Here is a 24,730-nt window from a genome sequence, read left to right on the forward strand (position 1 = left end):
TTATTGGTTTAAGTATTTTGAACACTCAGTGCTGAAAATAGTGGGCAGGATAACGTGACATCATCGGCGAATAAAAGATATAACTTTTAGAACGTTATGAAACTTCGTTTTGGAGAAAATATAGGTCAGTAGGTTTTAATTAATGTTTATTAACTTTAATATGTTAGTTGTTTAGCTTAAAATTTATAACAGAAAGTAATCCTTTAAACCAAGTATCCACAAATTTTCAAGAAAAAAGGCACTCTCCGTTATAAGTAAACAGAGTTTACTTATTATAACGGAGAGTGCCTTTTTTCTTGAAAATTTGTTTATATAGGCATAGATATCTTTTTTTTAATAAAAAACATCAGATAAATGTAGGAATATATATTTATGAATACATACAAAATATTCTGCTATGTAAAGAACATTGGAATGTGAAATCTTAATATTTTATGTTGTGTTATCACAATGGGATCATGTTGGTGCGTAAATAGGGTGTTTTTCTTTACTTTTCGCTCTCCATTTAAGTCTATGCGGGAATAAATTAATGCAAACATGACATTGTTCAGCTTTTTGCGCGTGTTGGGTTAGCGTGCAAGCTAAAACATTTTACTTTCAACTTGTAATACGCATGTTATCTGATGTAGGCCAAAATCCAAATTTGAGGGGAGTTAGTGTGTGAGCGATAATTACTGCTCCACTCGTAAGCTAGCCCAAAGGCAGCAGCACTCAACAATGTATTCCTCAAATAACACATTTATTCATCATCCAAAGATTCATAACATTTTTATGGACCTTTGGTTTATTGTGTACTGTTTTTTGAAAGTCTAGCAAGTGCGGATCTATTACTTGGAATTATATATTAACAGTAGAAAGCAGCACTCTCTGGATATGACGTTTCGGGGTAGTGTATCCCTTCCTTAGGCGAGTGTTGCGTTAATATCGTGCCTTTCCAGCACCCTGGTCTAAAGAATCTTTGGTAGTGAGAGTGCCCTGTTTTCTTTTACTTTCTCTCTCTCTCTCTCTCTCTCTCTCTCTCTCTCTCTCTCTCTCTCTCTCTCTCTCTCTCTCTCTCTCTCTCTCTCTCTCTCTCTCTCTCTCTCTCTCTCTCTCTCTCTCTATATATATATATATATATATATATATATGAGGAAGGGACGATTGACCCCAAAACTTCACCTATTTGATTAAATTTTTTTTGAAGAAATCTACAGAGTGCAAGCCGTTCTTTTTGATATTTACAGCTCTTGCTAGCACCCTGGTGGATATATACATACATACACACACACATATATATATATCATCATCTTGCATTTATAAAACATGCATTTATAAAACATGCTATTTTAAAACTGTTAAAAAAACATTGTCCATCTCACCATAAAGACTTTCCTTTGGTAAGATTCAATAATAAGCTTTATATTTAGGTTGAAGATTGTTTAAATATTGTTTATATGTCGGTGTGAAGGTGTAAAAGTTTATAAAGAGAACCTACAGTACCTGTGTAATCCTGTTGTGATTGGCTAGGAACATGGAAAGATTCTGTGACTCTTGTATAGATTGTGGATCAGCCATTTTTCTAAGAAACTGAGCAGCTCTGGATGAGGGAGGAAAAGAATAGCTATAAATTCGCCTTTTTATTCAAACTTTGCACAAACAAAATATAGGTCAAAGCAATATTGTTAAAAAACAGAATTTATGCTTACCTGATAAATTACTTTCTCTTGCGGTGTATCCAGTCCACGGATTCATCCTTTACTTGTGGGATATTCTCATTCCCTACAGGAAGTAGCAAAGAGAGCACACAGCAAAGCTGTCCATATAGCTCCCCCTCTAGCTCCACCCCCCAGTCATTCGACCAAAGGTTAGGAAGAAAAAGGAGAAACCATAGGGTGCAGTGGTGAATGTAGTTTAAACAAAAAAATTTTTACCTGACTTAAATGCCAGGGCGGGCCGTACACTGGATACACCGCAAGAGAAAGTAATTTATCAGGTAAGTATAAATTCTGTTTTCTCTTGCAAGGTGTATCCAGTCCACGGATTCATCCTTTACTTGTGGGATATCAATACCAAAGCTTTAGGACACGGATGAAGGGAGGGAACAAGACAGGCACCTTAAACGGAAGGCACCACTGCTTGCAAAACCTTTCTCCCAAAAATAGCCTCCGAAGAAGCAAAAGTATCGAATTTGTAAAATTTGGCAAAAGTATGCAGTGAAGAGCAAGTCGCTGCCTTACAAATCTGTTCAACAGAAGCCTCATTTTTGAAAGCCCATGTGGAAGCCACTGCTCTGGTAGAATGAGCAGTAATTCTTTCAGGAGGCTGCTGGCCAGTAGTCTCATAGGCCAAACGGATGATGCTTTTCAGCCAAAAAGAAAGAGAGGTAGCAGTCGCTTTCTGACCTCTCCTCTTACCAGAATAGATAACAAACAAGGAAGATGTTTGTCTGAAATCCTTAGTTGCTTGTAAATAGAACTTTAAAGCACAAACTACATCAAGATTGTGTAATAGACGTTCCTTCTTCGAAGATGGATTAGGACACAGAGAAGGAACAACTATTTCCTGGTTAATATTCTTGTTAGAAACAACTTTAGGAAGAAAACCAGGCTTGGTACGCAAAACTACCTTATCTGCGTGGAACACCAGGTAAGGTGAATCACACTGTAAGGCAGATAATTCTGAAACTCTTCGAGCAGAAGAGATAACTATCAAAAACAAAACTTTCCAAGATAACAACTTAATGTCTATGGAATGTAAAGGTTCAAACGGAACCCCTTGAAGAACTGAAAGATCTAGATTCAAACTCCATGGCGGAGCCACAGCTTTATAGACAGGCTTGATTCTGACTAAAGCCTGAGCAAACGCTTGAACGTCTGGTACCTCTGCCAGACGCTTGTGTAACAGGATAGACAAAGCAGATATTTGTCCTTTTAAGGAACTAGCTGACAATCCTTTCTCCAGTCCTTCTTGGAGAAAGGACAATATCCTGGGAATCCTAATCTTACTCCATGAGTAACCCTTGGATTCACACCAACAAAGATATTTCTGCCATATCTTATGGTAGATTTTCCTGGTGACAGGCTTTCTAGCCTGAATCAGAGTATCTATAACTGACTCAGAGAACCCACGCTTTGATAGAATTAAGCGTTCAATCTCCAAGCAGTCAGACGTAGAGAAACTAAATTTGGATGCTTGAACAGACCCTGTATTAGAAGATCCTGCCTCATTGGCAGTGTCCACGGTCAACCAGACACGGGAGGAGAGGAAACGGTGGAAAAACATAAGACAGATTGAAGGACCAAGGCGCTGCTAGAGCATCTATCAATACCGCCTTGGGATCCCAGGACTTGGACCTGTAGAGAGGAAGTTTGGTGTTCTGACGGGATGCCATCAGATCCAACTCTGGGGTGCCCCATAGCCGAGTCAGCTGGGAAAATACCTCCAGGTGGAGTTCCCACTCCCCCGGGTAAAAAGTCTGACGACTTAGAAAATCCGCCTCCCAGTTGTCTACTCCTGGGATGTGAATTGCTGAGAGATGGCAGGAGTGATCCTCCGCCCACCTGATTATTTTGGTTACTTCCGTCATCGCTAGGGAACTCTTTGTTCCCCCCTGATGATTGACGTAAGCTACAGTCGTGATGTTGTCCGACTGAAATCTGATGAATTTGGCCGCCGCTAGTTGAGGCCATGCCTGAAGAGAGTTGAATATCGCCCTCAGTTCCAGAATGTTTATCGGGAGAAGAGTTTCTTCCCGAGACCATAAGCCCTGAGCTTTCAGGGAGTCCCAGACCGCACCCCAGCCTAACAGACTGGCGTCGGTCGTTACGATGATCCACTCTGGCCTGCGGAAACATATTCCTTGACACAGGTGATCCTGAGACAACCACCAGAGAAGAGAAACTCTGGTCTCCTGGTCCAACTGAATTTGAGGAGACAAATCTGCATAATCCCCATTCCACTGTTTGAGCATGCATAGTTGCAGTGGTCTGAGGTGTATCCAAGCAAAACGGACTATGTCCATTGCCGCAACCATTAGTCCGATTGTGTCCATGCACTGAGCCACAGATGGCCGAGGAATGGAATAAAGAGCTCGGCAAGTAGTTAAGAGTTTTAGCTTTCTGACCTCCGTCAGAAATATTTTCATTTCTACCGAGTCTATCAGGGTTCCTAGGAATGGAACTCTTGTGAGGGGGGAGAGAGAACTCTTTTTGATGTTCACCTTCCACCCCTGAGACCTCAGAAAGGCCAATACAATCTCCGTGTGAGACTTGGTTCTTTGGAAAGTTGACGCCTGAATTAAGATGTCGTCTAGGTAAGGCGCCACTGCTATGCCCCGCGGTCTTAGAACCGCCAGGAGGGACCCTAGCACCTTTGTGAAAATTCTGGGAGCAGTGGCCAACCCGAAAGGAAGAGCCACAAACTGATAATGCTTGTCCAGAAAGGCGAACCTGAGAAACTGGTGATGATCTTTGTGGATAGGAATGTGCAGATACGCATCCTTTAGATCCACGGTAGTCATATATTGACCCTCCTGGATCATTGGTAAGATTGTCCGAATGGTCTCCATCTTGAATGATGGGACTCTGAGGAATTTGTTTAGAATTTTGAGATCCAGGATTGGTCTGAAAGTTCCTTCTTTTTTTGGGAACCACAAACAGGTTTGAGTAAAACCCCAGTCCTTGTTCTGCAATTGGAACTGGGTGGATCACTCCCATTGTAGGTAGATCTTCTACACAGCGTAAAAACCCCTCTTTCTTTGTCTGATCTGTAGACAGACGAGAAATGTGGAACCTTCCCCTTGGAGGAGAGTCCTTGAATTTTAGAAGGTATCCCTGGGCAACAATCTCTAATGCCCAAGGATCGTGTACATCTCTTGCCCAGGCCTGAGCGAAGAGAGAGAGTCTGCCCCCTACTAGATCCGGTCCCGGATCGGGGGCTACCCCTTCATGCTGTCTTGGTGGCAGCTGCAGGCTTTTTGGCCTGTTTACCCTTATTCCAGCCCTGGTAAGGTTTCCAGTTTGCCTTGGGCTGTGAAGCGTTACCCTCTTGCTTTGCAGCCGGAGAGGATGAAGCGGGGCCGTTCCTGAAATTGCGAAAGGAACGAAAATTAGCTTTGTTCTTTGTTTTAAAGGCTTTGTCCTGAGGGAGAGCATGGCCTTTTCCCCCGGTGATATCTGAAATAATCTCTTTCAATTCAGGCCCGAATAGGGTCTTCCCTTTGAAAGGAATGTTCAAAAGCTTGTATTTAGATGACACATCGGGCGACCAGGACTTTAGCCATAGCGCCCTGCGCGCCAAAATGGCGAAAAGTGAATTTTTTTATTTTTATTTTTTTTTTCGCCGCTAACTTAGCTATTTGGAAAGCTGCGTCAGTGATAAAAGAATTAGCTAGCTTTAGAGCTTTAATTCTATCCATAATTTCCTCATATGAGGTCTCCTTCCAGCGCCTCAAACCAGAAACCAGCTGCCGTAGTTACAGGAATAATGCAGGCAATAGGTTGGAGAAGAAAACCTTGTTGAACAAAAATTTTCTTAAGTAAACCCTCTAATTTTTTATCCGTAGGGTCTTTTAAAACACAACTGTCTTCAATTGGTATGGTTGTGCGTTTAGCTAGTGAAAAAACAGCCCCCTCCACCTTAGGGACCGTCTGCCACGAGTCCCGCATGGGGTCAGATATGGGGAACATTTTCTTAAAAAACATAATTTATGCTTACCTGATAAATTCCTTTCTTCTGTTGTGTGATCAGTCCACGGGTCATCATTACTTCTGGGATATAACTCCTCCCCAACAGGAAATGCAAGAGGATTCACCCAGCAGAGCTGCACATAGCTCCTCCCCTCTACGTCACTCCCAGTCATTCGACCAAGAATCAACGAGAAAGGAGAAACCAAGGGTGAAGTGGTGACTGGAGTATAATTTAAAAGATATTTACCTGCCTTAAAAAACAGGGCGGGCCGTGGACTGATCACACAACAGAAGAAAGGAATTTATCAGGTAAGCATAAATTATGTTTTCTTCTGTTATGTGTGATCAGTCCACGGGTCATCATTACTTCTGGGATACCAATACCAAAGCAAAAGTACACGGATGACGGGAGGGATAGGCAGGCTCATTATACAGAAGGAACCACTGCCTGAAGAACCTTTCTCCCAAAAATAGCCTCCGAAGAAGCAAAAGTGTCAAATTTGTAAAATTTGGAAAAAGTATGAAGCGAAGACCAAGTTGCAGCCTTGCAAATCTGTTCAACAGAGGCCTCATTCTTAAAGGCCCAAGTGGAAGCCACAGCTCTAGTAGAATGAGCTGTAATTCTTTCAGGAGGCTGCTGTCCAGCAGTCTCATAGGCTAAACGAATTATGCTACGAAGCCAGAAGGAGAGAGAGGTAGCCGAAGCCTTATGACCTCTCCTCTGACCAGAGTACACGACAAACAGGGAAGACGTTTGTCGAAAATCCTTAGTTGCCTGCAAGTAGAACTTGAGGGCACGAACTACATCCAGATTGTGTAGAAGACGTTCCTTCTTTGAAGAAGGATTCGGGCACAGGGAAGGCACCACGATCTCTTGATTGATGTTCCTGTTAGTGACTACCTTAGGTAAGAACCCAGGTTTTGTACGCAGAACTACCTTATCTGAATGAAAAATCAAATAAGGAGAATCACAATGTAAAGCTGATAACTCAGAGACTCTCCGAGCCGAAGAAATAGCCATTAAAAATAACACTTTCCAAGATAACAACTTTATATCAATGGAATGAAGGGGTTCAAACGGAACTCCTTGTAGAACGTTAAGAACAAGGTTTAAACTCCATGGCGGAGCAACAGTTTTAAACACAGGCTTGATCCTAGCTAAAGCCTGACAAAATGCCTGGACGTCTGGATTTTCTGACAGACGCCTGAGTAACAAGATGGACAGAGCTGAGATTTGTCCCTTTAATGAGCTAGCCGATAAACCCTTTTCTAAACCTTCTTGTAGAAAGGACAATATCCTAGGAATCCTAACCTTACTCCAGGAGTAACCTTTGGATTCGCACCAGTATAGGTATTTACGCCATATCTTGTGGTAAATCCTTCTGGTAACAGGCTTCCTAGCCTGTATCAGGGTATCAATAACCGACTCAGAAAAACCACGTTTTGATAAAATCAAGCGTTCAATTTCCAAGCAGTCAGCTTCAGAGAAGTTAGATTTTGATGTTTGAATGGACCCTGTATCAGAAGGTCCTGTCTTAGAGGTAGAGACCAAGGCGGACAGGATGACATGTCCACTAGATCTGCATACCAAGTCCTGCGTGGCCATGCAGGCGCTATTAGAATCACTGATGCTCTCTCCTGTTTGATTTTGGCAATCAATCGAGGAAGCAGCGGGAAGGGTGGAAACACATAAGCCATCCCGAAGTTCCAAGGTGCTGTCAAAGCATCTATCAGAACCGCTCCCGGATCCCTGGATCTGGACCCGTAGCGAGGAAGTTTGGCGTTCTGGCGAGACGCCATGAGATCTATCTCTGGTTTGCCCCAACGTCGAAGTATTTGGGCAAAGACCTCCGGATGAAGTTCCCACTCCCCCGGATGAAAAGTCTGGCGACTCAAGAAATCCGCCTCCCAGTTCTCCACTCCCGGGATGTGGATTGCTGACAGGTGGCAAGAGTGAGACTCTGCCCAGCGAATTATGTTTGATACTTCCATCATTGCTAGGGAGCTTCTTGTCCCTCCTTGATGGTTGATGTAAGCTACAGTCGTGATGTTGTCCGACTGAAACCTGATGAACCCCCGAGTTTTTAACTGGGGCCAAGCCAGAAGGGCATTGAGAACTGCTCTCAATTCCAGAATGTTTATTGGCAGGAGACTTTCCTCCTGATTCCATTGTCCCTGAGCCTTCAGAGAATTCCAGACAGCGCCCCAACCTAGTAGGCTGGCGTCTGTTGTTACAATTGTCCAGTCCGGCCTGCTGAATGGCATCCCCCTGGACAGATGTGGCCGAGAAAGCCACCATAGAAGAGAGTTTCTGGTCTCTTGATCCAGATTCAGAGTAGGGGACAAGTCTGAGTAATCCCCATTCCACTGACTCAGCATGCACAATTGCAGCGGTCTGAGATGTAGACGTGCAAAGGGTACTATGTCCATTGCTGCTACCATTAAGCCGATCACCTCCATGCATTGAGCTACTGACGGGAGTTGAATGGAATGAAGGACACGGCATGCATTTAGAAGCTTTGTTAATCTGTCTTCTGTCAGATAAATCTTCATTTCTACAGAATCTATAAGAGTCCCCAAGAATGGAACTCTTGTGAGAGGAAAGAGAGAACTTTTCTTTTCGTTCACTTTCCATCCATGCGACCTTAGAAATGCCAGAACTAACTCTGTATGAGACTTGGCAGTTTGAAAGCTTGAAGCTTGTATCAGAATGTCGTCTAGGTACGGAGCTACCGAAATTCCTCGCGGTCTTAGTACCGCCAGAAGGGCACCTAGAACCTTTGTGAAGATTCTTGGAGCCGTAGCCAATCCGAATGGAAGAGCTACAAACTGGTAATGCCTGTCCAAGAAGGCAAACCTTAGATACCGGTAATGATCTTTGTGAATCGGTATGTGAAGGTAAGCATCCTTTAAGTCCACTGTGGTCATGTACTGACCCTTTTGGATCATGGGTAAGATTGTCCGAATAGTTTCCATTTTGAACGATGGAACTCTTAGGAATTTGTTTAGGATCTTTAAATCCAAGATTGGCCTGAAAGTTCCCTCTTTTTTGGGAACCACAAACAGGTTTGAGTAAAACCCTTGTCCTTGTTCCGACCGCGGAACCGGATGGATCACTCCCATTAATAACAGATCTTGTACACAGCGTAGAAACGCTTCTTTCTTTATCTGGTTTGTTGACAACCTTGACAGATGAAATCTCCCTCTTGGGGGAGAGAATTTGAAGTCTAGGAGGTATCCCTGAGATATGATCTCTAGCGCCCAGGGATCCTGAATATCTCTTGCCCAAGCCTGGGCGAAGAGAGAGAGTCTGCCCCCCACTAGATCCGGTCCCGGATCGGGGGCCCTCGGTTCATGCTGTCTTTGGGGCAGCAGCAGGTTTCCTGGTCTGCTTGCCCTTGTTCCAGGACTGGTTAGGTTTCCAGCCTTGTCTGTAACGAGCAACAGCTCCTTCCTGTTTTGGTGCAGTGGAAGTTGGTGTTGCTCCTGCTTTGAAATTCCGAAAGGGACGAAAATTAGACTGTCTAGCCTTAGCCTTGGCTTTGTCTTGAGGCAGGGCGTGGCCCTTACCTCCTGTAATGTCAGCGATAATTTCTTTCAAACCGGGCCCAAATAAAGTTTGCCCCTTGAAAGGTATATTAAGTAACTTGGACTTAGAAGTTACATCAGCTGACCAGGATTTTAGCCACAGCGCCCTACGTGCCTGAATGGCGAATCCTGAGTTCTTAGCCGTAAGTTTGGTTAAATGTACTACGGCCTCCGAAATGAATGAATTAGCTAGTTTAAGGACTCTAAGCCTGTCCGTAATGTCGTCCAGCGTAGCTGAACTAAGGTTCTCTTCCAGAGACTCAATCCAAAATGCTGCCGCAGCCGTAATCGGCGCGATGCATGCAAGGGGTTGCAATATAAAACCTTGTTGAACAAACATTTTCTTAAGGTAACCCTCTAATTTTTTATCCATTGGATCTGAAAAAGCACAGCTATCCTCCACCGGGATAGTGGTACGCTTAGCTAAAGTAGAAACTGCTCCCTCCACCTTAGGGACCGTTTGCCATAAGTCCCGTGTGGTGGCGTCTATTGGAAACATCTTTCTAAATATTGGAGGGGGTGAGAACGGCACACCGGGTCTATCCCACTCCTTAGTAACAATTTCAGTTAGTCTCTTAGGTATAGGAAAAACGTCAGTACTCGCCGGGTACCGCAAAGTATTTATCCAACCTACACAATTTCTCTGGTATTGCAACAGTGTTACAATCATTAAGAGCCGCTAAAACCTCCCCTAGTAATACACGGAGGTTCTCCAATTTAAATTTAAAATTTGAAATATCTGAATCCAATCTGTTTGGATCAGAACCGTCACCCACAGAATGAAGCTCTCCGTCCTCATGCTCTGCAAGCTGTGACGCAGTATCAGACATGGCCCTAGTATTATCAGCGCACTCTGTTCTCACCCCAGAGTGATCACGCTTGCCTCTTAGTTCTGGTAATTTAGCCAAAACTTCAGTCATAACAGTAGCCATATCTTGTAATGTTATCTGTAATGGCCGCCCAGATGTACTAGGCGCCACAATATCACGCACCTCCCGGGCGGGAGATGCAGGTACTGACACGTGAGGCGAGTTAGTCGGCATAACTCTCCCCTCGCTGTTTGGTGAAATTTGTTCAATTTGTACAGATTGGCTTTTATTTAAAGTAGCATCAATACAGTTAGTACATAAATTTCTATTGGGCTCCACCTTGGCATTGGAACAAATGACACAGGTATCTTCCTCTGAATCAGACATGTTTAACACACTAGCAATAAACTTGCAACTTGGTTACAATCTATTTAACAAAAACGTACTGTGCCTCAAAGAAGCACTAAACGATTAAATGACAGTTGAAATAATGAACTGAAAAACAGTTATAGCATCAATCCTTAAAAACAACACAACTTTTAGCAAAGGTTTGTTCCCCTTAGTAAAGTAACAATAATTAAATTTGAAACATAAAAATTACAGAGCAACATTTTTTAATCACAGTCAATATATAAGTCTCACAGCTCTGCTGAGAGAATCTACCTCCCTCCAAAGAAGTTTGAAGACCCCTGAGTTCTGTTAGAGATGAACTGGATCATGCAGGAAATACAAGAGTAACTGACTGGAAATTTTTGATGCGTAGCAAAGAGCGCCAAAAAACGGCCCCTCCCCCTCACACACAGCAGTGAGAGAGAAACGAAACTGTCACAATTTAAAACAAGCAACTGCCAAGTGGAAAAATAATGCCCAAACATTTATTCACTCAGTACCTCAGAAAATGCAAACGATTCTACATTCCAGCAAAAACGTTTAACATAATAAATACCTATTCAAAGGTTTAATGTACTTTTAACAGAGTAATTCCAGTGAAATACCATCCCCAGAATACTGAAGTGTAGAGTATACATACATGTCATTATAACGGTATGGCAGGATTTTCTCATCAATTCCATTCAGAAAATAAAAACTGCTACATACCTCAATGCAGATTCATCTGCCCGCTGTCCCCTGATCTGAAGCTTTTACCTCCCTCAGATGGCCGAGAAACAGCAATATGATGTTAACTACTCCGGTTAAAATCATAGTAAAAAACTCTGGTAGATTCTTCTTCAAACTCTGCCAGAGAGGCAATAACACGCTCCGGTGCTATTGTAAAATAACAAACTTTTGATTGAAGTTATAAAAACTAAGTATAATCACCATAGTCCTCTCACACATCCTATCTAGTCGTTGGGTGCAAGAGAATGACTGGGAGTGACGTAGAGGGGAGGAGCTATGTGCAGCTCTGCTGGGTGAATCCTCTTGCATTTCCTGTTGGGGAGGAGTTATATCCCAGAAGTAATGATGACCCGTGGACTGATCACACATAACAGAAGAAACAGGAGGGGGGACAAAAGGGACACCTGGCCTATCCCACTCCCTAGTAACGATATCCGCAATCCTCTTAGGGACCGGAAACGCATCCGTGTAAACAGGGACCTCTAGGTACTTGTCCATTTTACACAATTTCTCTGGGATCACCAAAGAGTCACAGTCATCCATAGTAGCTAATACCTCCCTAAGTAAAACACAGAGGTGTTCTAGTTTAAATTTAAAAGCCAATGTATCTGAATCTGTCGGGGGTGGAACCCTTCCTGAATCAGAGACTTCTCCCTCAGACATCAAATCCCTCGCTCCCACTTTAGAGCGTTGTGAGGGTATATCGGATACGGCTACCAAAGCGTCAGAATGCTCATAATCTGTTCTTAAAACGGAGCTATCACGCTTTGCAGGTAACACGGGCAGTTTAGATAAGAAGGCTGTAAGAGAATTATCCATGACTGCCGCTAAGTCTTGTAATGTAAAAGGGTTAGACGCACTAGAGGTACTAGGCGTCGCTTGCGCGGGCGTAACTGGTTGTGACACTTGGGGAGAGGCAGACGGGCTACCCTCGTTACCTTCAGTCTGAGAATCATCTTGGGCCACATTCTTAAGTGCAACAATATGCTCTTTAAAGTGTATAGACATATCAGTACAAGTGGGACACATTCTGAGAGGGGGTTCCATCATGGCTTCTAAACACATTGAACAAGGATTTTCCTTAGTGTCAGATATGTTTAACAGACTAGTAGAGTACACAAACAGGCTTGGAATCACTTTAATCAAAGAAAAAAACACAATTTGAAAAAAGCGTTACTGTGCCTTTAAGAGATAAAAAGAGCACACAATGCTTAGTCCCCCTCTCAAAACGTGTGTGTGGTAGACCGAGCGCTAGTATTTTACAGCCTTATGCTCACTGGCAAAAGTCCCCTAGTGGACTTGGGATGTGACTACAATTGTGTGATATAGTGAGCGCTGGGAAGCTTAAAAGGACTGTGAGGTATGGATATGTTAAAAATGGAATGTATTTATTACAGTTAATATACAATGAAAATACAATATAATACATACAAATTAAAAAGCTTCTAAAATTCTTCCTAAAATCTCTATGGATCCATGAGATATAAGTCTTAAGGATATAGTGTTACCTATATCTGTGGTGTTGGAACAAATATTACGTTAGCTCCGACAACAGTCTAAGACCATAGTATTATGGTCTATAAAGTGCAGTTTAAGCACAGATATTTACAAACAGCAAATGTGATGTAAATGGACAAAATTGGCGTAGTACAATGTCAATAATACAGATGTCAACAATACAGATGCAGTATAAAAGTATAAGTGATAGAAATACAATATAAATAAAAGTGTAGGAGAAATCCAATTGTGTAAAAATGGAAATCAAATTTGTTGAAAAAATCAAGAAATTTATGTCTCAAATAGTTTCTTAAAAAATGTCTCTTTGGAAAATCACAGTGTTCCAAAATAAATAAAAAAAAAAAATAATAAAAAAATAAATAAATAAAAATATATATATATCAGAGTGTTCCACAAAAATTGCAAAAGTGTTCCACAAAAATTGTAAAAAATTAATCCACAAATAAATATCAAAGTGTTCAAAAAATATGGTGGGTAAGTGCGTTCAAAGAAATCCTAGATGATTAACTTCCAAAATAAACTCCAATAGCTGTGGTAGACGTGAAGGAGATTATAAGAATGCAGAATATAAAAAATATATAAAAAATGTAGAATATAAAAATGCAGAAGAAAAAAAAAAGTACAATAATGTGGCGGGTAGGTCCAAAGTCCTCCTCCTAATCTGTGGGTAAAATAAAGTGCAATAGTGTAATAACATCTAGATGTGGTATAATAAAATCAGAAATTTGCTCACCAGTATGTCGACGCGTTTCGGCCCTCCTAGGCCTTTCTCAAGACAATACTGGTCTGTATGTCTCTGGGAGCTTTATACCCTAATACCATAGGTGATTGGTTCTATTTTGGCGCCAAAAGTCGGGGTCTGCCCTTTCCTGTTTAGCCCAGTGTTACATGGGAAATGTAGTTTTTTGTTTTTTTTTGTCTCTTATGTTTTAAAAGATATCTGTATTTGATTCACTTCATACGTGTTTATTATTTATATTGTATGTGTTATTGTTTGGGGGCATCTCTTATCTTACTAATGTAATGTATATCAGGCGGTGTATCTTATTTTTGATATCCCCACTTCCGGGGTGTTTAACTTACTATCCCTTCCGGTTCTTTTATCTGTAGCTTAACATCCGGTTCCGCTACTTCCGGTTTCGCTCTCGCTAATTCCGGTTTCGCTTTTACCGGAAGTGTGTATTTATTCTTATCCGGTTGTACTATTGCCGGATGTTTATCTAATTTGGAACCTTAGTCTTGTCTGGACCCTTTCTATATGGCCTGCATGACTATATAATGGGTTAGGGGTCCATCGTTGTCCTGATTGTGTCTATATAAGCCAGTGTTTGATTCTTTAATGCATATATACAAAACAGCCTTAACGTATATGTGTAGATGCTGATTATTGTATGTGCTATGATCGGTGCGTATTTCACAAATACCTAGGGATTTAAAACTGTAAAATATCATAAAAAATCGTAAAATATGTAAAAAATCTCTTCAAGGGCATTTAGAGTTGTTAAAAGTTCTCTGAAAATTCTCTAAAAATTCTCTAAAAGTTATATATGTACATATCACAAATATAGAAATTTGTGTGAATAAGTCACATGCTGAAAATGCGGGGTTTACTTAGAATTTGTTCCGTGGATGTAAAAGAGTATATGAAATGAGGATTGGGTTTTGCATATAATAAAGAGGCTTTTTAGGAAGTGTGTGGGGGTCAGGTCTCACATTAGTTTAAAGAGGTTGTTAAACCTATTGGAATTGGCATAAATGAATGTTGATAGTTAAAGTCGCTTGTCTGCAGTAATTTGGACGTCTTTATTTAAATTATTTGTACATGGAGGAGAGAATGGTTTTTGCTGGTGTACTTCAGGGAGAGAACCTCTCCGGTGTATATTGTATTTTGTATTCTAGGTGCTTAGGAAGGGAGTTTAGTTAGTTATATATTTTCCTCAGAGAAGAATGGAGAAGGAAAGGACTCCTATTTCTCAATTTCTTCAATCTATTGATGAATATCTGGGGACCTAATATGGCGGATTCTGTCTTCTGTTCTATCAATCTAGAGCGTGCAATCCAGCTAGTGTGAAAACACATGCTTTTATTGGTATGCTTTTGCTTGATAAGGATATTTAATGGTAAATTCATTTTATGCATCATCTATAAGGAGTAGCATTTGCTGTCTAGTCTTTTCGTAAAGACAGCAAGTGTGACAGATCCTTGTGATTTAGTCCCTTGAGGAAAAGGCAATCCAATGTAAAGATCCATTTGGATTCATTGAATAGCAGTTTCTTCTCGTAGTTTCCTCCTCGCCAGTTTTTCTCTATCTTTTGTATCCCGAAGAATTTAAAGTCTTTTATATTACCTTTATGGGTTATGGAGAAGTGTCTATACAGTGGCGTGTCTTTATCCAGTTTTTCAATGCATAATATATGCTCCCTTATTCTGTCTTTTAGTGTTCTTGAAGTTTGTCCTACATATTGTAGGCCGCATGGGCAGAATATTATGTAGATGACTCCCTTATCTTGATTTGTTCGTTTTGACTCCTGTAGGAGTGGAGTCAAAACGAACAAATTCTTTGGACATAACAAGAGGGATGAACACAAGATACAAGACCTCATCAGGTGTCAAGATAAGGGAGTCATCTACATAATATTCTGCCCATGCGGCAAATTACTGCAGACAAGCGACTTTAACTATCAACATTCATTTATGCCAATTCCAATAGGTTTAACAACCTCTTTAAACTAATGTGAGACCTGACCCCCACACGCTTCCTAAAAAGCCTCTTTATTATATGCAAAACCCAATCCTCATTTCATATACTCTTTTACATCCACGGAACAAATTCTAAGTAAACCCCGCATTTTCAGCATGTGACTTATTCACACAAATTTCTATATTTGTGATATGTACATATATAACTTTTAGATAATTTTTAGAGAATTTTCAGAGAACTTTTAACAACTCTAAATGCCCTTGAAGAGATTTTTTACATATTTTACGATTTTTTATGATATTTTACAGTTTTAAATCCCTAGGTATTTGTGAAATACGCACCGATCATAGCACATACAATAATCAGCATCTACACATATACGTTAAGGCTGTTTTGTATATATGCATTAAAGAATCAAACACTGGCTTATATAGACACAATCAGGACAACGATGGACCCCTAACCCATTATATAGTCATGCAGGCCATATAGAAAGGGTCCAGACAAGACTAAGGTTCCAAATTAGATAAACATCCGGCAATAGTACAACCGGATAAGAATAAATACACACTTCCGGTAAAAGCGAAACCGGAATTAGCGAGAGCGAAACCGGAAGTAGCGAAACCGGATGTTAAGCTACAGATAAAAGAACCGGAAGGGATAGTAAGTTAAACACCCCGGAAGTGGGGATATCAAAAATAAGATACACCGCCTGATATACATTACATTAGTAAGATAAGAGATGCCCCCAAACAATAACACATACGATATAAATAATAAACACGTATGAAGTGAATCAAATACAGATATCTTTTAAAACATAAGAGACAAAAAAAAAAACTACATTTCCCATGTAACACTGGGCTAAACAGGAAAGGGCAGACCCCGACTTTTGGCGCCAAAATAGAACCAATCACCTATGGTATTAGGGTATAAAGCTCCCAGAGACATACAGACCAGTATTGTCTTGAGAAAGGCCTAGGAGGGCCGAAACGCGTCGACATACTGGTGAGCAAATTTCTGATTTTATTATACCACATCTAGACGTTATTACACTATTGCACTTTATTTCACCCACAGATTAGGAGGAGGACTTTGGACCTACCCGCCACATTATTGTACTTTTTTTTTTCTTCTGCATTTTTATATTCTACATTTTTTATATATTTTTTATATTCTGCATTCTTATAATCTCCTTCACGTCTACCACAGCTATTGGAGTTTATTTTGGAAGTTAATCATCTAGGATTTCTTTGAACGCACTTACCCACCATATTTTTTGAACACTTTGATATTTATTTGTGGATTCATTTTTTACAATTTTTGTGGAACACTTTTGCAATTTTTGTGGAACACTCTGATATATATATATTTTTATTTTTATTTATTTTTTTTTTTATTATTTTTTTTTTATTTTTTTTGGAACACTGTGATTTTCCAAAGAGACATTTTTAAGAAACTATTTGAGACATAAATTTCTTGATTTTTTCAACAAATTTGATTTCCATTTTTACACAATTGGATTTCTCCTACACTTTTATTTATATTGTATTTCTATCACTTATACTTTTATACTGCATCTGTATTGTTGACATCTGTATTATTGACATTGTACTACGCCAATTTTGTCCATTTACATCACATTTGCTGTTTGTAAATATCTGTGCTTAAACTGCACTTTATAGACCATAATACTATGGTCTTAGACTGTTGTCGGAGCTAACGTAATATTTGTTCCAACACCACAGATATAGGTAACACTATATCCTTAAGACTTATATCTCATTAGTCCCCCTCTCACTCCAGCGCTCATATATTCTCCATAATTCTAGAGCTGAACCTTTTGTTTACCATTTTTGATAATCTCATTTACTGTATGTAACACCCTTCTATACATCAAGAGCCACACAATGAAAACCTTATAACATGCTTTAAATTCATGGATTATACCTAGTATATTGTCTTTTGGTTCCATACTAGAGGATAAATAGGACCACTTGGTGTGTGACTGTATGTCGATCTATTAAAAGCATGCCAGTTCTCATATTTAAACTTGAGCGCCACACAACTTGACAATATGGATAACTCAGCTCCACCTATATCATACCCCGTAACATTATTTTTGATTTGTTGGTGTTGTTTTAATTTTATATATCTGTTGGATTAAAGCTATAAAAAATTGAGACCCCCCTGGTTCCCTCCCCTTTAGCCAAGAAACCAACCACCCCTGACCATGCTAGTTATCAACACAACATGATTTTTTTTTTTTTTTTTTTAAAAAGCTACAGTGCAGGTAATATACCTTGTTGTCCCACCCCATTCCCATGGAGGTAGCCTGCTCTTGACCAGCCTATTAAAATATAGGTGCCACAAAACTTGACAATATTGATTACTCAGCTCCATCTATATCATACCCCGTAACATTATTTTTGATTTGTTGGTGTGGTTTTAATTTTATATATCTGTTGTATTAAAGCTATAAAAATCGAGACCCCCCCTGGTTCCTTCCCCTTTAGTCAAGAAATCAACCGCCCCTGACCATGCTAGGTATCAACACAACATGATTTTTAAAAGCTACAGTACAGGTAATATATCTTGTTGTCCCACTCCATTCCCATGGAAGTAGCCTGCTCTTGACCAGCCTATTAAAATATATGCCATCATCAAGCTCAGCCCATGGTTGCTCCCTAACACGCACTGATTAGTATGAGACTAATTAACCAATCTTAAATTTACAATACCGACAACATAGACCCCATCACTGTGTTACGTGGGTCAGATGTGTCCCGTTATCCTATATCTGATGAAATTTTATTACAAATGTATCATGGGACACTATGCATGCAGATGGTTAGTCAGGTTAAGTATAATTTCTGGTAGATTTGGCTATCCCCTGATTGTTTGTTTGTTTGACTGTTTAGGTTTTATGTTTTGTGTAATATTGTTTGTGTAGGTTGATTGTGTTAAGTTAAAAAGATAAAATCCCAACACTATGGTATTAGTGAGTATATAAGCTAGAACATACGCTACCCATATAAGTCCTGTATAGGTCTCTACTGTATCTGACAGACTTGCGTTGTTATATGCTATTGTATCATATCACCTTATCAGTTTTGAATTGCTCCACTGCACCCTGCGTGGTGTGTCCTTGATCTGTATCTTAATGCTGTACCATGTGTTGGATATAAATAAAATATTAAAAAAAAAAAAAGAGCACACAATTTTACAAAACGGTGAAAAATGCAGCAATCTTTCTGAAATTTTCACAGTATGTAGCTAAAGCCTTAATAAGATTGCACCCCAAGTTTCAAAACGATTAACCCCTTAATGCCCAAACCGGAGAAGCCTAAATCCAACATCTGGTTAAATCACTACAGCACCTTGCCACAGCCTTGCTGTGGCCCTACCTTCCCTTAGGGATCAGATTTGCGGGAATATAGCTTCTTTTAGGCCCTCAAACATCAGCAGGACCCTCCATGTGAAACAGCATGAACTTTTCTGCAATTCTAACTGAGGCAATTAGGCCCCTCCCACTCTACTCCGGAGCTGTGAGGCCTAGTAAATCACTCCTAAGTGACTAAAAAACAGCCATGTGGTAATAACCCCAGAAAAAAACCCAAAAGGGCTTTCAAAGTGTCTTGCAAATTATTCCTTAGCCAAACAATCGATTGCCCTGAATAAGTGTCAACCAGTATATTAGCCCTATTATGTAAGCATTCAATTCCTTACTAAGTCTGTGAACATAGCTTACCCTCCCCTCATGGGGATCTTGTCAGTCTTCTAGCATTATCTCAGTCTTGTCTAGAAATAAATGACTGAACATACCTTATTGCAGATCACCCTGCAAACTGTTCCCCCCAACTGAAGTTTTCTGGTACTCCTCAGTCCTGTGTGGGAACAGCAGTGGATTTTAGTTACAACATGCTAAAATCATTTTCCTCTCAGCAGAAATCTTCATCACTTTTCTGCTAGAGAGTAAATAGTACAAACCGGTACCATTTAAAAACAGAATTTATGTTTACCTGATAAATTACTTTCTCCAACGGTGTGTCCGGTCCACGGCGTCATCCTTACTTGTGGGATATTCTCTTCCCCAACAGGAAATGGCAAAGAGCCCAGCAAAGCTGGTCACATGATCCCTCCTGGGCTCCGCCTACCCCAGTCATTCGACCGACGTTAAGGAGGAATATTTGCATAGGAGAAACCATATGGTACCGTGGTGACTGTAGTTAAAGAAAATAAATTATCAGACCTGATTAAAAAAACCAGGGCGGGCCGTGGACCGGACACACCGCTGGAGAAAGTAATTTATCAGGTAAACATAAATTCTGTTTTCTCCAACATAGGTGTGTCCGGTCCACGGCGTCATCCTTACTTGTGGGAACCAATACCAAAGCTTTAGGACACGGATGAAGGGAGGGAGCAAATCAGGTCACCTAAATAGAAGGCACCACGGCTTGCAAAACCTTTCTCCCAAAATTAGCCTCAGAAGAAGCAAAAGTATCAAACTTGTAAAATTTAGTAAAAGTGTGCAGTGAAGACCAAGTCGCTGCCCTACATATCTGATCAACAGAAGCCTCGTTCTTGAAGGCCCATGTGGAAGCCACAGCCCTAGTGGAATGAGCCGTGATTCTTTCGGGAGGCTGCCGTCCGGCAGTCTCGTAAGCCAATCTGATGATGCTTTTAATCCAAAAAGAGAGAGAGGTAGAAGTTGCTTTTTGACCTCTCCTTTTACCGGAATAAACAACAAACAAGGAAGATGTTTGTCTAAAATCCTTTGTAGCATCTAAATAGAATTTTAGAGCGCGAACAACATCCAAATTGTGCAACAAACGTTCCTTCTTTGAAACTGGTTTCGGACACAGAGAAGGTACGATAATCTCCTGGTTAATGTTTTTGTTAGAAACAACTTTTGGAAGAAAACCAGGTTTAGTACGTAAAACCACCTTATCTGCATGGAACACCAGATAAGGAGGAGAACACTGCAGAGCAGATAATTCTGAAACTCTTCTAGCAGAAGAAATTGCAACTAAAAACAAAACTTTCCAAGATAATAACTTAATATCAACGGAATGTAAGGGTTCAAACGGAACCCCCTGAAGAACTGAAAGAACTAAGTTGAGACTCCAAGGAGGAGTCAAAGGTTTGTAAACAGGCTTAATTCTAACCAGAGCCTGAACAAAGGCTTGAACATCTGGCACAGCTGCCAGCTTTTTGTGAAGTAACACAGACAAGGCAGAAATCTGTCCCTTCAGGGAACTAGCAGATAATCCTTTTTCCAATCCTTCTTGAAGGAAGGATAGAATCTTAGGAATCTTAACCTTGTCCCAAGGGAATCCTTTAGATTCACACCAACAGATATATTTTTTCCAAATTTTGTGGTAAATCTTTCTAGTTACAGGCTTTCTGGCCTGAACAAGAGTATCGATAACAGAATCTGAGAACCCTCGCTTCGATAAGATCAAGCGTTCAATCTCCAAGCAGTCAGCTGGAGTGAAACCAGATTCGGATGTTCGAACGGACCCTGAACAAGAAGGTCTCGTCTCAAAGGTAGCTTCCAAGGTGGAGCCGATGACATATTCACCAGATCTGCATACCAAGTCCTGCGTGGCCACGCAGGAGCTATCAAGATCACCGACGCCCTCTCCTGATTGATCCTGGCTACCAGCCTGGGGATGAGAGGAAACGGCGGGAACACATAAGCTAGTTTGAAGGTCCAAGGTGCTACTAGTGCATCCACTAGAGCCGCCTTGGGATCCCTGGATCTGGACCCGTAGCAAGGAACTTTGAAGTTCTGACGAGAGGCCATCAGATCCATGTCTGGAATGCCCCACAGCTGAGTGACTTGGGCAAAGATTTCCGGATGGAGTTCCCACTCCCCCGGATGCAATGTCTGACGACTCAGAAAATCCGCTTCCCAATTTTCCACTCCTGGGATGTGGATAGCAGACAGGTGGCAGGAGTGAGACTCCGCCCATAGAATGATTTTGGTCACTTCTTCCATCGCTAGGGAACTCCTTGTTCCCCCCTGATGGTTGATGTACGCAACAGTTGTCATGTTGTCTGATTGAAACCGTATGAACTTGGCCCTCGCTAGCTGAGGCCAAGTCTTGAGAGCATTGAATATCGCTCTTAGTTCCAGAATATTTATCGGTAGAAGAGATTCTTCCCGAGACCAAAGACCCTGAGCTTTCAGGGATCCCCAGACCGCGCCCCAGCCCATCAGACTGGCGTCGGTCGTGACGATGACCCACTCCGGTCTGCGGAATGTCATCCCTTGTGACAGGTTGTCCAGGGACAGCCACCAACGGAGTGAGTCTCTGGTCCTCTGATTTACTTGTATCTTCGGAGACAAGTCTGTATAGTCCCCATTCCACTGACTGAGCATGCACAGTTGTAATGGTCTTAGATGAATGCGCGCAAAAGGAACTATGTCCATTGCCGCTACCATCAAACCGATCACTTCCATGCACTGCGCTATGGAAGGAAGAGGAACGGAATGAAGTATCCGACAAGAGTCTAGAAGTTTTGTTTTTCTGGCCTCTGTCAGAAAAATCCTCATTTCTAAGGAGTCTATTATTGTTCCCAAGAAGGGAACCCTTGTTGACGGAGATAGAGAACTCTTTTCCACGTTCACTTTCCATCCGTGAGATCTGAGAAAGGCCAGGACAATGTCCGTGTGAGCCTTTGCTTGAGGAAGGGACGACGCTTGAATCAGAATGTCGTCCAAGTAAGGTACTACAGCAATGCCCCTTGGTCTTAGCACAGCTAGAAGGGACCCTAGTACCTTTGTGAAAATCCTTGGAGCAGTGGCTAATCCGAAAGGAAGCGCCACGAACTGGTAATGCTTGTCCAGGAATGCGAACCTTAGGAACCGATGATGTTCCTTGTGGATAGGAATATGTAGATACGCATCCTTTAAATCCACTGTGGTCATGAATTGACCTTCCTGGATGGAAGGAAGAATAGTTCGAATGGTTTCCATCTTGAACGATGGAACCTTGAGAAACTTGTTTAAGATCTTGAGATCTAAGATTGATCTGAACGTTCCCTCTTTTTTGGGAACTATGAACAGATTGGAGTAGAACCCCATCCCTTGTTCTCTTAATGGAACAGGATGAATCACTCCCATTTTTAACAGGTCTTCTACACAATGTAAGAATGCCTGTCTTTTTATGTGGTCTGAAGACAACTGAGACCTGTGGAACCTCCCCCTTGGAGGAAGCCCCTTGAATTCCAGAAGATAACCTTGGGAGACTATTTCTAGCGCCCAAGGATCCAGAACATCTCTTGCCCAAGCCTGAGCGAAGAGAGAGAGTCTGCCCCCCACCAGATCCGGTCCCGGATCGGGGGCCAACATTTCATGCTGTCTTGGTAGCAGTGGCAGGTTTCTTGGCCTGCTTTCCCTTGTTCCAGCCTTGCATTGGTCTCCAAGCTGGCTTGGCTTGAGAAGTATTACCCTCTTGCTTAGAGGACGTAGCACTTTGGGCTGGTCCATTTCTACGAAAGGGACGAAAATTAGGTTTATTTTTTGCCTTGAAAGGCCGATCCTGAGGAAGGGCGTGGCCCTTACCCCCAGTGATATCAGAGATAATCTCTTTCAAGTCAGGGCCAAACAGCGTTTTCCCCTTGAAAGGAATGTTAAGTAGCTTGTTCTTGGAAGACGCATCAGCTGACCAAGATTTCAACCAAAGCGCTCTGCGGGCCACAATAGCAAACCCAGAATTCTTAGCCGCTAACCTAGCCAATTGCAAAGTGGCGTCTAGGGTGAAAGAATTAGCCAATTTGAGAGCATTGATTCAGTCCATAATCTCCTCATAAGGAGGAGAATCACTATCGACCGCCTTTATCAGCTCATCGAACCAGAAACATGCGGCTGTAGCTACAGGGACAATGCATGAAATTGGTTGTAGAAGGTAACCCTGCTGAACAAACATCTTTTTAAGTAAACCTTCTAATTTTTTATCCATAGGATCTTTGAAAGCACAACTATCCTCTATGGGTATAGTGGTGCGTTTGTTTAAAGTGGAAACCGCTCCCTCGACCTTGGGGACTGTCTGCCATAAGTCCTTTCTGGGGTCGACCATAGGAAACAATTTTTTAAATATGGGGGGAGGGACGAAAGGAATACCGGGCCTTTCCCATTCTTTATTAACAATGTCCGCCACCCGCTTGGGTATAGGAAAAGCTTCTGGGAGCCCCGGGACCTCTAGGAACTTGTCCATTTTACATAGTTTCTCTGGGATGACCAACTTGTCACAATCATCCAGAGTGGATAATACCTCCTTAAGCAGAATGCGGAGATGTTCCAACTTAAATTTAAACGTAATCACATCAGGTTCAGCTTGTTGAGAAATGTTCCCTGAATCAGTAATTTCTCCCTCAGACAAAACCTCCCTGGCCCCATCAGACTGGGTTAGGGGCCCTTCAGAACCATTATTATCAGCGTCGTCATGCTCTTCAGCATCTAAAACAGAGCAGTCGCGCTTACGCTGATAAGTGTTCATTTTGGCTAAAATGTTTTTGACAGAATTATCCATTACAGCCGTTAATTGTTGCATAGTAAGGAGTATTGGCGCGCTAGATGTACTAGGGGCCTCCTGAGTGGGCAAGACTCGTGTAGACGAAGGAGGGAATGATGCAGTACCATGCTTACTCCCCTCACTTGAGGAATCATCTTGGGCATCATTGTCATTGTCACATAAATCACATTTATTTAAATGAATGGGAATTCTGGCTTCCCCACATTCAGAACACAGTCTATCTATATCTATTTTAAATATCTATATATTTAAAATAAAACCGTTACTGTCACTTTAAATTTTAAACTGAACACACTTTATTACTGCAATTGCGAAAAAACATGAAGGAATTGTTCAAAATTCACCAAATTTTCACCACAGTGTCTTAAAGCCTTAAAAGTATTGCACACCAAATTTGGAAGCTTTAACCCTTAAAATAACGGAACCGGAGCCGTTTTTAACTTTAACCCCTTTACAGTCCCTGGTGTCTGCTTTGCTGAGACCCAACCAAGCCCAAAGGGGAATACGATACCAAATGACGCCTTCAGAAAGTCTTTTCTAAGTATCAGAGCTCCTCTCACATGCGACTGCATGTCATGCCTCTCAAAAACAAGTGCGCAACACCGGCGCGAAAATGAGGCTCTGCCTATGATTTGGGAAAGCCCCTAAAGAATAAGGTGTCTAAAACAGTGCCTGCCGATATTATTATATCAAAATACCCAGAATAAATGATTCCTCAAGGCTAAATATGTGTTAATAATGAATCGATTTAGCCCAGAAAAAGTCTACAGTCTTAATAAGCCC

At 41.4% G+C, this 24,730-nt stretch overlaps 1 protein-coding gene across 1 annotated transcript in view; it reads right to left on the reverse strand.

The window, feature by feature from the left end:
• CYFIP2 (cytoplasmic FMR1 interacting protein 2) overlaps window positions 1-24,730 on the reverse strand; it is a 236,629-nt gene that overhangs the window by 148,047 nt on the left and 63,852 nt on the right. Inside the window, exon 7 of the mRNA XM_053718790.1 lies at window positions 1,483-1,579. Coding sequence (XP_053574765.1) covers window positions 1,483-1,579 — 97 coding nt within the window. The remainder of the gene's footprint in view (window positions 1-1,482; window positions 1,580-24,730) is intronic.

This window comes from Bombina bombina, chromosome 6 (assembly GCF_027579735.1).
Source record: "Bombina bombina isolate aBomBom1 chromosome 6, aBomBom1.pri, whole genome shotgun sequence".
Lineage (NCBI taxonomy): Eukaryota > Metazoa > Chordata > Amphibia > Anura > Bombinatoridae > Bombina > Bombina bombina.